The sequence below is a fragment of the Notothenia coriiceps genome, unplaced genomic scaffold, assembly GCF_000735185.1.
Source record: "Notothenia coriiceps isolate Sejong01 unplaced genomic scaffold, NC01 NC01_scaffold00038401, whole genome shotgun sequence".
In the NCBI taxonomy this organism is placed as follows: domain Eukaryota; kingdom Metazoa; phylum Chordata; class Actinopteri; order Perciformes; family Nototheniidae; genus Notothenia; species Notothenia coriiceps.
In genome coordinates this window covers 5,571-20,020 of record NW_011371102.1, presented here as the reverse complement: position 1 = coordinate 20,020, position 14,450 = coordinate 5,571, and the positions used below count along the sequence as shown (strand labels likewise).

The following is a 14,450-nucleotide window of genomic DNA, read 5'->3' as shown; positions in this document are numbered from 1 at the left end:
CCTGGGGGGTCAGGGAGAGGGGGTTTGGAGAGTGGAGGATGGCTGTGCAGGGGGCCAGAGGGAGGGAGAGGGGGGGGGTTAGACTGGGCTGTCCCTCTCTCTCTCTCTCTCTCTCTCTCTCCCTCCCTCTGCATGTGTTCAGCTGCTCCAGCTGTCGGTCTCCCCACTCACTCTCTCAGGGTCATGCAGGCAGGAGTTTAAGGGACCACTTCTCCACGGCAACTCATCGGGACGACCGCAGCCAGCAGCAGGACAATCACCAGAGGGCAGAGGCAGACGACCCATCGGAAAACTATCATCTGTAAGTTTCCCTGTGTTTCTTTAACGTCCGACTAGAAGACATTTGTGTCTAAAGAGAGCCGGTGGACCGTATTTTGCGAGAGTTTTAAGGAGAAGTATCGGAGGTGACATGTAACTCCACTTTTCTGGTAGAGGCCAAACACGTCACAGCTGCACCGCTGCTCTGCTCTCACAGCTACACTCAGCCAAGATAATGTGGCTCGCAGTCTGCCTCTTGGCTCTGGGTTTCAGACTGTAATAGGGGGGTAGACAGGAAGAGGGGTAATGACTCACAGGGCATGTATTGTTGGACATTATGTTGCAAAAGTGATTTCACCTCATCCCTCATATACAAGCCGGTGTCACAATCTCTTCCTTAATGACTCAGGGGGAAAAGTACAGCACACTATTTGAGTGAATGAGAGAAGCTTCTAATGAACAAGAAGACGAACAGGTGGCAGCTACAGGAACGAATACAAAGAAAACACAAGACATAACAACTCAGAAATCTAAGACAGTGAGGGATGCTGCCTCACTAATGTTGCACAGTGTATTTAACATCTGTCCACTCCTAATAGCTAACATGTGACAGCTCTACTGTCATTGTAATGACTCAGATGGGATTATAGAGGCAACAGGAAAGAGAGCAGAGTTCCCCTGAGAGCGGCCATCATCTCGTGCCACACTGTGTGCACACACACTTACATCACAGACGTTTAAAGCTCTTTACACAGGCAGACAGAGCAGAATCACCAGTGGGAGAACTGGACCGGCCCAGAGGGATTCATTACAGCTACAGTGTGTGAGCATCTCCTACAGGCCACTATCCATCACTGACAGTCGACTTTCTCTCTCTCTCTCTCTGTGTGTGTGTGTGTGTGTGTGTGTGTGTGTGTGTGTGTGTGTGTGTGTGTGTGTGTGTGGACGTGTGTGTGTGGGGGGACGTGTGTGTGTGTGGGGACGTGTGTGTGTTATTAACCCCCTGGGTGTGGATTTGCAGGTTCACTGCCACAGTGGTAACGGAGCGTGTTGGCCACCGTGTTTCCAGCAGCTCCACGCACAACCGAGCAGAACAACACAAAGCTAGCCATGTATACACTACAACACATGATGACCATTCTGTGTGTGTGTGTGTTTTCTTGTCTCCATGTGGTCACTTTATAGGCCTCTGGACATCTTGCCTGTTAAATTGTGCTGACTGCGTGAATTTAGAAATGGGTCATCCTGCTGTTTGAGCCCCAAATGGTAGTTATAATAGACGTGTTGTTAAAAGTATACACAACAGGTGTTAGAGCAGTAATGTTTTAAAGTGTCTTCTAGGGCTACAACAAATAGTTAATTTATTTATTATCCATTACTTTGATAGTTAGTTTTGAGAGTAATGGATTAATAATTAGGTCTTTAAAATGTCCAAACATATTTACAAATCTCCAGTTTCTTAAAGGCAATGTCTTTAAAAGTCTCGTTTTGCATGGCCAGCAATCCAAAACACAAAGACATATCATTTGATATATAGAACAAGAAAGAACAGAAAATGCTCCTACAGTATATGTGAAGCTGGATCCAGAGTCAACTGATATTATGGATAATCACAAATTAATTTGCCAATGGATAAATTGTGAGATATTTCCCATGCAAACATGGCAGAAAATGCTGTTACCAGCCTCTCAAGTATTGAGATCTCCCCATTCAATGTTTGATAACATATAGCTGAATATCTGGGGTTTTGGAGTAACAAAACAAGACATTTAAAAACATAAGCTTGGACTTTGAGAAACGAGGATGGACATTTGAACCTATTTTCTCGAAATGTGTTGACTCAACGATTAATTAATTTATCCAGAAAGAATCATTGGTGATAATCGATAATGAAAACAATTGTTAGTGTTAGTCCTAACTGGAACAAACAAACGTTTATCTTTTGCAAAATGACAGAAACAAAATAGTTGCTGATTATTTTCCGTATACAGTCAATAGTGATTACATGGTATCACAGTCAACCTGTTTCTCTCTACGTCAGTCAAATCCTAGACGATAAATTGCTGCACTTTTCACATTCTGCCATCCTTCTACACAGAGGAGAGATGAGCGGTTAGGGGAGCAGTGGCCAGAGGTTTGGCAGCAGCTATCCCCTATGTGAGCCATGGGGGGTTTCCCAGAACCCGATACTCTGGGAAGCCCGGCCGAGGCAGGGCATCCCAGCTGGGACCAGGAGCCCACATCCTCGCCACTGGCATTCCAGAGGTCCACCGCCACTTGATCTCCAGTGCCATCAGGGCCACTCCCATGCATCCCTGCTGCCCACTCTCAGTAGCCAGTGGGTGACTGGACCCCAGACTGATGGTCAGTTTGTTTTTGGGTCACATTCTTGCTGGTTGTAGGTGTCCGCCTGGCCAATTCAGAGAGGTCACGTACTGCGGGCGTGTGATTGCCCGGTGGTTATGTGTTACCGTCTGTGCTTACAGGAGGAGGGGATGTTTTGCTGCCTTTTCATCACGCAAAGGTCACAAATAGCCTGTGATGTCATCCTCACCCTGCGGCCTTTTGTTTGTCTCAACATGAAATGAGACAATAAGCTATGCCTGTAAATGTGAGTTTACACAAGAGCGTGCGTCTGTGCACGTAGACAGCCTGTGATTATAACCTGCTGGAGCTCACTGGCACTTTCTCAGAATCTTTTTTTCAATTCAATCCTTCAATTGACCTGTTTTTCTCAAACGTTTTTTTGGTCTGCGGGAGCTGGAATAGGTGATTTGTTTATGTTTAAAGTCTGTTTAAACACGTATAGCTTCTCTCCAGGAACTCAAACTGAAGGGTGTTTGTGTCTCTGCTGGGAGGAAAGCCCAGTCCATCTGAATACTTGGAATACTCAGCAAAGATAATACACTATAAATCAACCTCGAAAATACACAGCACTGTACATAACCTGTAGTGAAATACTCCGATCTTACACATAAGTAAAAGTAACAAAACTCTATTTCAATAAGGTCTGTATTCAAAATTCTCATTGAGTAAAGGTACATTTCGACCAGCAAGGTCAGAGTACACATTATGTGTAACAGACATTATTATTGTGGGGTCCTTAAGATGATCGCACAAGATTACATTACATTGCATTTAGCTGACGCTTTTATCCAAAGCGACTTACAATAAGTGCATTCGACCAGGAAGATACAACCTTGGAGAAAACAGAATCATATAAGTACATCAGGTTTCATAGAGCCAAACATTTCAAGTGCTACTCAACTGGCTTTAGAAAAGCCAGCCCTTTATTAGTATATAAGTGCTTTGTTGATGATATTATGTTATAAGTAAATTACTTATAATCTTGTAAAACAAGATCAAAAATACTAAACTTCATGGGCTCTTATGTCAGTTAGTTGCAGGACAAAATACAACCCTATTATTTTTATTGGTGATGCCCAGGGCCCTATACTGCACACCATCCTCTCTTTCTGTTGTTAACTCTCTGAAATGTAGTGGAGTAGACGTAAACAACGTGACTAAAATAATGTAGTAAAAATTCTTTTTACTGTGGACTGATAAATGAACTGGCCTACTGTGCACCGGCCCAGGGGCTCAACCGGTCAGGAGGCCCCTGGTTGAGTGCTTCTGTTTAAAGTTACTGCTAAGATCTCTTGTTGAGGCACAACATTTTCAAAAGTGACTGAGAACTACTTAAAAGAGAAACAAACAACCTTTTTGGTCGCTGCAAAAAAACTACCACAGAGATACAAAATGGCCAAAAAGAGACAAAATAATCAGAGAAGATACAACCTGAAAAGAGACTACCAAGAGACGCTCACTGCCTCCAGGAGATGCAAATAGTCCAATAAGAGACTCTAAATTGCCCCAAAAATTAAATAAAGCCAAAATAAAGATGTAAAAACTTTAAAATGCCAAAAGTCCCTTTACTTGTCTATGACTACTAGGGCCCCAAGGTATCATCATTTGTCCATACTTTCCAGACAGAGGCCCGCTCACATTGCAGAGACAAAACCCAGTATTAACAGAGGAGATTCTTCGTCACGGAGACAAAAATAAATAAACGTTCAGTTCAGCAGACGGAAGCAGCTGGGCAGGAGATGCTGTTATAAAATATGCGACTAAAATGCAGGATTTATTTGCTGACACACAGTGATCTGAGCCCTGGAGGCAGCGCTCGGCGAGACGATCATTCCAGCGTCTGCAGACACAGTGTCTTCTGTGAGCAGCTAAAATTAAAGTATTTCTGTAATGTTGATTTTGTTATTTTCAGCAGAAGCATGGGGTACGTCACCATGTTTATGTTTTAAACTGCGCAGAGTGATTCACGCCATTTATTCCAGCTGCAATCAAGGGGGAACTGTTTGCTTGGAACGCAGTGACCCAAGTCCAAGACGCCTACTGTTTGCTCTGACTGATTTCTTAAAATCTGGCTTTTTGCTTCGAGTTGATTTTGTCATTTCAGCTGTGGGAGCAACTCAAAGCACCGGTGAGTTTTGAGACTGAAACATTTTTGTAATTTCTGAGTTTCTAATGTATATTTTGTTTGTCTTTCCTTCTGTCTCCCTCTGAAATACAGGAACAACCTCTGGGCTGCCGCTCTCATCTCTAAAGCAGCGCTGCCTGTGGGATAGCTGTGTGTGTGTGTGTGTGAGTGTGTGTTTGTGTGCATGTGTTACGTGTGTTCCCATCCCGTCTCCCCCCCAAATTAGTGCATTAGTATGCAGGGTGCTTGTGTGTCAGTCTTGTGCATGTGCATATGTGTGTCAGTGCTCCTCCACAGTGCTATTTCACAGCCACCTACAGAAAGTGACACTTACACGGTAAGGATGGATACATCTTTCTCATGCTTCTCTTTTCATCTCATATTCCTTGCTTTATATGATATAGCACATGTTATTTTATGCGGAAATGTTGGCCTCAAGTCCTCTTTATTCTCTCTGAGCTCAATTTCTGATTCCCCCATCTTCTTCTTGTTTAATATTCCACAGCAGTTTTCCAACATTTTATAGTAGTCTTAGTTGGGGGTACATTTAGCTTTAATTCCATGTTTTCTTCAGGCCTCACTGTTTCCTTTCATGCAGCTCACTGCAACATATTTTTTCCAGAATGATAATGACCCTTTTTCCAAACATTGGCCTTAAGATCTTTGTTTTTGAGGTGACGTTTGGCTTTATTAAAGTAGTTTCAAATGTCAAAAATCCTTAAACTGTGGCAGCCTCCTTGTGTTTTTGGCACAGCACTCCTACAAATACACAGGAAACAAGTTTTTCCTTCTTCTGTTCTGTTTTTTTCTGTTAAGTCCCACTACTGGGGATTAATTATGTATTATAAATATACTATGCAAGTACTTGGCTCAGAGTTCACATCTTTCTTTCCATCATTTTCTCATACTCACTTTTCTCTGGTGCTCTCTTTCAGGAGTGCACAGATGGGTATCACTGGGACCTTCAGACGGAGCACTGCAAAGGTACAGCACTTTTTAACCTGCATTCATTATTTATTCTTTTTTGAAAACATTGTTTTTTGTTATAGATTTGATTGAATTTTCCTGAATTTAACTTCCCTTTTTAAAATGTCAGAGTTCTTTCTAATATAACGTTTTTTTTATATATTATTAATTGGAGTACATTTTCTGATTTTATTTTAGTCTAATTTCCATTTTAAGTGTTTTTGATTTCTTTAAAATGGCATTTCACTATACTACTTTTTTGGTATAAACTATACTCCATTTCTTTTAAACACGATGATGCATGACTTGTCTGTTTCTATTTATATTGCTTTGTTGTTTTTGAGAATCGCTTTAAAACTTGGATTAGAACAAAGAACATTATTGAATCCATTTCATATATCACCTAATCCTTATGTACAGCACCAAATGTGATCATCCTGTTGCTCTTCCTGCCCTCTCCTATCTTTGATTTGTTCCTATCAACTTTGGTTAGAGCCTAAAATGTTGTCTCTGTGTCTCCCATCAGACATAAATGAGTGCGACACCATCCCAGATGCCTGCAAAGGGGGGATGAAGTGCTTCAACCACTACGGGGGCTACCTGTGCCTCCCCCGCTCTGCCTCCGTCATCCCGGCCCCGGAGCCCGCCATCACGCCCACCGAGAGCAACCCCTGCCCGCTGGGTTACGAGGCGCAGGACGACAGCTGTGTGGGTGGGTGTCCGCTGTGAGGTGGGGGGGGGGGGGGTTGGAGGTGGACAGGTGGCCACAGGATGACCATTAAGCATGTTTGTGTGTGTGATTGTGTAAGTTTATTGTCAGTGGTCACAGACTGCGAGGGACAGGTGGCTGAGCAGGTGTTGGGACGGGGGGCTGCATGTAGGTGCAAACTGTGTGGGTGTGTGTGAGTGTGAGTCCACAGGGGGCAGGCAGACAGACTGTAGGAATTTGGAGGATTTCACACGAGAACAGCTGCTGTGTTTTAAGTACCGGACTGGCAGTCAGACAGCTACTCAGACTGGAGGATGGCGAGGTGTTCAGCTGGGACCACAAACATGATTCAGCATGGTGTGGTATTCTCAGCTGTCGGGTGCAAATGAGGAGAACAGAGTCGTCATGTCTCTCAATCATGATCAATGATGCTGTGTTTGCTCATAATAACACATCTATTTCTACATGTGTGTCCAAGGCTGCAAATTAGGTTATTTTGTCTACAGATGAATCCATCTTCTAGATTAATTGATGAAGTGTTTGGTCGATGAAATATCAGCAAATTAAAACTGTCCGAGGTCTTTGTTTTTTCCATTCAAAACCTAAAGATACTCATTTACAGTTGTTTTCATACAAAGTAAAGCAGGACAACTCCATATTCAAGTGGCTGAATTAGCGTTTCTGCCATTTTTGCATGAAACATTACTCAAACGATTAATCGATTATCAAAATTGTTGCCAATTATTTTTCTGTTGACCGACCAATCGCTAAAGTCACAGCTCTGTGTGTCCCTGTTTCAGATATCAATGAGTGTGAGCGAGAGGAAGATGACTGCCAGCCCAGCCAGCAGTGTATCAACACACTGGGCGCCTTCACCTGTCAGTGCCCCGATGGCTACCGCAAGGTTGGAACAGAGTGCATTGGTGAGATAATTTATTTGTTATTACATTTCAAATAGTGTAGCTAATGCATGTTTAAATTTGGCCTGGGGAAGTTAGTTACATCTAAAAGAGTGACCTTAATAACCTGCTTTATCTGAATGATCTCTTCTGTCTCTGTTTCTCTCTCAGACATCGATGAGTGCAGGTACAGGTACTGCCAACATCGCTGTGTTAATGTCCCCGGATCCTTCTCCTGTCAATGTGAACCGGGCTTCCAGCTGGCAGGAAACAACCGCTCCTGCATCGGTGAGTGATCACACAGCTAATGTCTCTGAAGTCAGGCAAAATGACTCTACGGTGTCCTGATAGCCCCCATCTATTATGACCTTAGTAAGATTATCCTACTTATAACAGATTTGTACATATCGAAGTCTGTTTGCAGGTCTTGGGGAGTGATACTGCGAAAATGTGAAAATACTTGCATCTAGTGGCTACAGAGGGAGCTGTGTGAAATCTGATAACTTGCCTCAAATGAGTCAGTGTCAGTTGGACTACAAGGCTGAGAAAACACACTCATGGAGTTAGAGAGTGAGACCTCTGTTGCCCTCTCCCGCTACATTAGCCACTACTAGCTAAATACAACCACATTTCTGTCTGTGGTGGAGTTGTATTATGGGTAATGTTGGCGCTAAGAACGAAGAATGTGTGGGATAGATAAAGAGGATGCATCTGGATCTTCTCCCTCTACTGATAATGTTGCAGTAGTTTAATGCTGAATCAATGGAGTACACTTTAAAGCATTTATCTGTAACATTACATGTCCATGACTCCATTTTAGGTTAAGATTTAATAAAAGAAAACATTATTAAGGGTTTAACTCTTAAAAATCAGTAAATCTGCTTCATCGTTTGAGGTTTGATCAATTCTGATTGACATGAACAGTGAAAAATATCCTAAACTGTTATTTGTATTCACCGAGTTAATGTTGTGTAAAGAAAATGAAACAGGTGTGTTGTGTTTATTTTGGACCCCGTTACTCACAGTAAAGAGCTGATTGAGAAAATGTGTTTTCAGAGCAATTATTTTATCTGATCCAGCACCTGTAAAAGATTTAAAGTGTGTGGTTGTACTATTTGACTTTTAAGTGCATCAATCAAATCAATGTTCCCTCCCTTCAGATGTGAATGAATGTGAGATGGGAGCGCCCTGCTCTCAGAGGTGTTACAACACGTACGGCACATTCCTGTGTCGCTGCGACCAGGGCTACGAGCTGGACGCCGACGGCCTGACTTGTAAAGGTAAGAGACACACAAGCAGAATGTCACTAAAACATTTACTGAAGTGCTGTACTGAACATTTGAATGAGCGTTTTATTTTCCTGCCTCTCACTACTTCTACTCCACTACATTTCAGCTTTAGTTTAAACAAAACTATGATTCTTTTTAAACAGGAAACGTATAGAGTTTGACTACAGGAGCATGTTTAGGACAATTGTTTGATTACATTTTTATTATAACTTCTCAAACGAGAAGATTTGTGGATTATTTAGCTCCATCCCAACCAAGTACAAAAATAAAACCCTACTTTTAGTTATATGTTGAATCAAGCAATACAAATCTAGTGATAAAATACATAAATAATCACAATGACGGGGGACATCTTTCTGCCCCGAATACTACTACATCTTCCTGATTCAACTTATTATACTTTATATACTTTTTTCATTTGAGTATTGGGTAAGTAAAGGGTCAGTTTACTGTATTAAGGATTAATATAAGTTAGAATACAGACTTCCTAGTTTCAGTGATCCTAACCTGCTCGGTATTCTGTTTTAATTGTGAACCATTAATAAAACCTGATTTTTTTATCTCGACAGACATCAATGAGTGCGGCTTCTCCAGCTTCCTGTGCCAGTTTCAGTGTGTCAACGAGCCTGGGAAGTTCTCCTGTGTTTGTCCTGAGGGGTACCAGCTGCAGGGCACCAGACTCTGCCAGGGTGAGCCTCGCCTCCTCACACCTTCCTCTGTGCTTTCACTCACAAATATCACCTCTTATTCATTCTCTAACAGCAGCTCTATTCTCATCCAGTGGGGAAAGTTACTAAATACTAAACTACAATTTTGAAGTAATTGTACTTTATTATGTCCAGCCCTCTACATCTCCAAGGGTACTTTCTACTCCACTACATTTATTTGACATCTTCAGTTACTAGTTACCTTTAAGATGATGATTGTACAACACATTGTTAAATACCAAACCAGTGCTTTCAACCTTTTTAGCCTCTGTTGTCACATTTCAGATGTTTAAGAGTTGTCAAGCTAAACCAAAGTGTTCCCTCCAAACTTCTCAAATGGTTTCTTATCAATAATAATTCTATACCTAAACAAAAATCAAATATTAAAGAAAAAAGTCTGACAACTTGATCTAATTATGACATTTAGAATCATATATCAGTCAGAGACCGAAACATAAAGTAGATTTTCTTCCAATACTTATGCTCTTTTACTTAAGTGAGCCTTTTCATGCAGAACCTTTACTTGTAACACACACAATGGTTTTGACATCGCTGTATTAATACTTTAACTTCAGTAAAGGATTTGAATACTTCTTTTAGTTGAAGTTAAACCTCATCAGCTGTGTCTCTCCTGCAGATATAAATGAATGTGAAACAGGTGAGCATCAGTGTACCGAAGCACAGACCTGTGTAAACATCCACGGACGGTACCAGTGTGTGGAGGAAAACCGCTGCCAAGAGCCTTACGTGCAGGTGTCTGAGAAGTGAGTGACACCTCGTGAAAGCTTAAACAAACACACGTTAACACACCTTTTCCCAATTATTAAACTATGTGCTGGCCATCAGCTCATAATATAATCAGACCCTTTATTGAGTGTAGCTCACACTGTAAGATTAGCCCAATTACATTTTCCACATATGAGTCCAACTTTCAAGCTTTTCTTCTGAACATGGTCCAGTGCAATAAGAAAACCATTACACTGTTACTCTGTTGGATTGCTAACAGGTGTGGGTCATATTAACATATCCAGATGATTTGAAAGTATAAAAAGTACTTTAGAAAAACATGAGGGGATAAATGGCTACTGTTCAATGTTTGTTTTGATTTAAGGAGACCTTTTTCTTTCAGTCATATCACTCCCTCTGCTGGCTGATATATGTATAATAGTTTAAACACCAATTATTACAGATGTTGATCTCAAAGTGAACTTACTGACTCTCCTGTGTGTGTCCAGCCGCTGTGTGTGTCCTGTCAGTAAGCCGGCCTGTCGAGATCTGCCCTTCTCCATCGTTCATCGCTACATGAGCATCACCTCGGAGCGCTCCGTCCCCTCAGACGTCTTCCAGATTCAGGCCACCAGCGTCTCCCCGGGGGCCTACAACACCTTCCGCATCCGGTCCGGAGACGAAAACGGAGACTTCTACATCAGGGTGAGAACTGCTACAGGGCTGGAGAAAGAAAGAGGATGACTGATGGTCATTTGTTCAAGTTAACTATTCAACTGCTGATAAACCTGTGATCAGAGTGAAGACTTTTGAGTTTAGAAGCAACGACTCTGAAAAAGTTTCTCCTTTTCCAACTAAGGATGTTTTATAACCCAACTTCAATATACACAAACGAAAGTGATATCAATCTTCTCATCCAACTCCAAACTTCTTTGTGCACCAAAGCAAAAAACACATTTACAAAAAGTACCCTTTTAAGTAGAAATAATGTAGAATGTACTCACTTACACATGGCATTTTAATGCCTCATCATTTGAGGTTTGATCGATTTTGATTGACAGGAACAGTGAAAAAAATCCATGTTGATCCACCGGAGCCCGACTTTAAATGAGCACAGAGTTGATGTTGTGTAAAGCAAACTAAACTGGTTTGTTGTGTTCATTTTGGACCGCGTTACCCCCCCCGTTAATGTAGAAATGTACTCACTTATATATATTTGTTCTCTTCTCCAGCAAATCAATAATATCAGTGCCATGCTGGTGCTGGCCCGCGCTGTGTCGGGGCCCAGAGAGTACACGTTGGACCTGGAGATGGTGTCCGTTAACCCCCTGAACAGTTACCAGAGCAACTACCAGACCAGCTCCGCCCTCAGACTCTCCATCTACGTCGGGCCGTACACCTTTTAAAGAAGAAGACGACGACGAGTGGAGGGACACGGAGTAAGATGGAGAGAGAGATGGAGAGAAACACAGATGCAATAAAAGGAAAATGAAGCTGTAAAACAAAAGTGGTCGACGCAGTTCAACCAGTCACTGTGATGTTACACTCTTTAGCTTTTTGTACTTTCAAAGAGAGCCACACATTTCCCATATTCAATGAGAACAGCATACAACTACGATGTAGCAGCAATATCCTGCAGCCTTAAAGTAATTCAGTCAAACCTGTCCCCTTGTGTTTTATGATGTTATGTTTTCTGTCTTTTTTTATTTAACACCTATCTACCTATGACAGCATCACTCTGTGGTGGCAAGTTTGAAAAGGGATGTTATGTTCTTCACAATTGTTCAGGGTGTTAACTACTCTGTGTGACATATTTTCGGCCTGCCTTCAGCTGGAGTGATTCACGCCCAGCGTCACTAGATTATTCTGTTTTCACCCGTTTACAATGCTTATCTTTGGTTTTGCTCCGTTTGTCACTTTATTCTCGTCAGCGCTGTTTCCTGTTGACAGACGTGATTCAGTAACCACTCAGATCAGACCTCAGCTCCTCCTTCACCCTCCACTGTTCATTCCTATGTTCAAGCTCTCCATCACTGCCTTCTGTAGGTTTGTCACAATGCTGATCGTGTTTGTTTTTGTCTAAGATTTGAACCCAAATAAAACGATATACCTTTTCCTCTGTGTCTCAGTGAACATTATTACAATGCCATTTGTATTATTTTTCCCTCCAATGTAGGGAATGTAAGGGCGAGGAGGAATCTTCTTGACAATGTAACCATGGGCAGTCTGGCACATTTTGATTATTCTAACATGCTATAAAAGAAAGATGTATCAGTTACTTTTCCATCTTCTATTGAGCAAGTGGATAAAAAAGGTAATTCATTAATATATTTCTATAGTGGCTCAGAAGAGAAAACAAAATGCTGCCTCTAGAAAGGCCCTTTATTTATGTTACCTGAAGGTGAGGTATTCAGTTGGTTGTAAATTGCGACCTCTTTGATGCCACTAAGGTCATGCACATATGTCTTCCTGAGCTGATCTACAGGATGATACAGGAGTGTCAGTGGATGGGTCAGTAAAACGGGAACTGTATACAGAGAATATCTCCATACAGCGACTACAACGTGTAAATAGTGTCCCAGCTCTGAGATATGCTGTAGCAGCACAGACCGTTCCTTGCATAACTTGGCATCTTGTGGAGATGAAAAACAAACATGACAGGGCTTGGTGAGGGTGATACAGAGGGCAGTAGGGTAGGGGGGTGTGTGTGTGTGTGTATTCACATTAAGGGTGAGTAGTGATCCCCTCACATTTCCTGCTGGATAGAAAGAAAACGTACCCAACACTGGATTACACTGTAATAGAAGGGGTCACCGCCTAGGCGTAAAATGGGTCAGGGGGGCATAAAGAGACGCAAACTGGCCACAATGATGTTTAAAACAACCATAAAGACACTCAAAATGACCCTAGAAGGACGCAAAAAGACAACAAAGACACTCAAAATTACCGCTAAGAGACCCAAAGCAACCACAAAAACACTTAAAATAACAATAAAGAGACGCAAAATGGCCATGAAGACACTCAAAATAACCTCATGCAGAGACAGTAGGCTATCTGACAATGCACTTTTGAACTGCCTTTAAATCATATTTTTCCCAATCAAACAGCAGACACAGTGTGATCCAGCATTATATCTACACGGCTTACTTCACTATCCATATGTATCATGGCCCACTGCCTTTATAGGCAGCTATGAATGCATTTACCAACACTGTTTGTCTGGTTCTCTGACCTAATACACTAAGGGAAATGACAATGTGAAGTAGTGTTGGTGCAGCCAAGTCTACAGGGTAACATTTGGTTAAGATGTGCCCACACCACTGAGAAGGCTCCACAGACTGCAGTGTGTCAGAAACACCCCCTCTTTACCTGCACCCCCACACTCATCAGCACACATCATCATTGTGGTGATTTCTGTCCATAAAAGTGAAGACAAAGAGACCACTGCCCCATTAAGATGTTTCCCTTTTATACTTTTAATCTAAACATTCCTGCACCAGGAAGGCAGATGAAATCATGTCCACCTCACAACATCCTTATATTAGAGGGGAAAGACAAAATGGCTGCAGTTTGAAGGAAACAGGAGTGAAGCTCTGTAGCCTCCCGTTCTATTTTTACCACCTCAGCTCTTCACTTTGTGTGTTAACTGATTCTCCTGACCACAAAAAAATAAGGAAAAAGAGAGAGAGAGAGGGAGAAAAGGAGAGAGGGGAAAGCCCTTATTTCACAGTCCACTGCTGTTCGCTCCGCCCAGTCCTACACACACACCACACACACCTCCCATCTGTCCTCACTGGGGGGTGATGACTCACACACAGCCTGTTTTATGTAACCAGACAGCAGCCACCAGGGGGCAGCAGACCACACATCTCCCAGCAGCAGGCCAGGAATACTAACCACCTGAGGAGAGTGTTGGTTTTAAAACCTAATTGACTACTAAGCCTATATTTTCTCCAGTTTTTCATACACTTGTACACCTGTGGGAGGACAAAGTGAAGTCAACTTGATCTACTTTTAACAAATATGTACAATACAGCAAGTGTCCCAGCTCTGAGATATGCTGTAGCAGCACAGACCTTTCCTTGCACAACTTGGCATCTTGTGGAGATGGAGAACCAACATGACAGGGCCTGGTGAGTGTGATACAGAGGGCAGTAGGGTAGGAGGTGTGTGTGTGTGTGTGTGTGTGTGTGTGTGTGTGTGTGTGTGTGTGTGTGTGTGTGTGTGTGTGTTCAGATTAAGGGTGAGTAGTGGCACAAGTCCCCTGACATCTAGTATTGGCATTTATTTAGAAAGAACCAGATAACACTGTCAAGGAGGGATTACTAGCTAAGGGGGCACATGGGTCAGAGGGTCATGAAGAGATGCAAGCTGACCACAAACAGAAGCAAAGCGACTACAGAG

The 14,450-nt window shown here is 42.3% G+C and overlaps 1 protein-coding gene across 1 annotated transcript; it reads left to right on the top strand.

Moving 5' to 3' along the window:
• The first annotated feature begins 124 nt into the window (after positions 1 to 124).
• Positions 125 to 12,161, top strand: efemp2a (EGF containing fibulin extracellular matrix protein 2a). Its single transcript, XM_010797794.1, has 11 exons — positions 125 to 301; positions 4,844 to 5,087; positions 5,686 to 5,734; positions 6,243 to 6,428; positions 7,226 to 7,348; positions 7,496 to 7,612; positions 8,485 to 8,604; positions 9,183 to 9,302; positions 9,958 to 10,084; positions 10,556 to 10,751; positions 11,279 to 12,161. Exons 2-11 carry the CDS (start codon positions 4,986 to 4,988, stop codon positions 11,450 to 11,452), a joined length of 1,314 nt encoding a protein of 437 aa, XP_010796096.1. The 5' UTR covers positions 125 to 301; positions 4,844 to 4,985; the 3' UTR covers positions 11,453 to 12,161.
• Positions 12,162 to 14,450: the final 2,289 nt, after the last annotated feature.

Excerpts from the sequence above, each read along its gene's own strand:
- efemp2a (XM_010797794.1), top strand. The coding sequence starts at position 4,986 with ATGCAGGGTGCTTGTGTGTCAGTCTTGTGCATGTGCATATGTGTGTCA. Across the intron at positions 5,735-6,242 it reads TCAGACGGAGCACTGCAAAG|ACATAAATGAGTGCGACACC; the intron begins GTACAGCACTTT and ends GTCTCCCATCAG. Across the intron at positions 7,613-8,484 it reads AAACAACCGCTCCTGCATCG|ATGTGAATGAATGTGAGATG; the intron begins GTGAGTGATCAC and ends CCCTCCCTTCAG.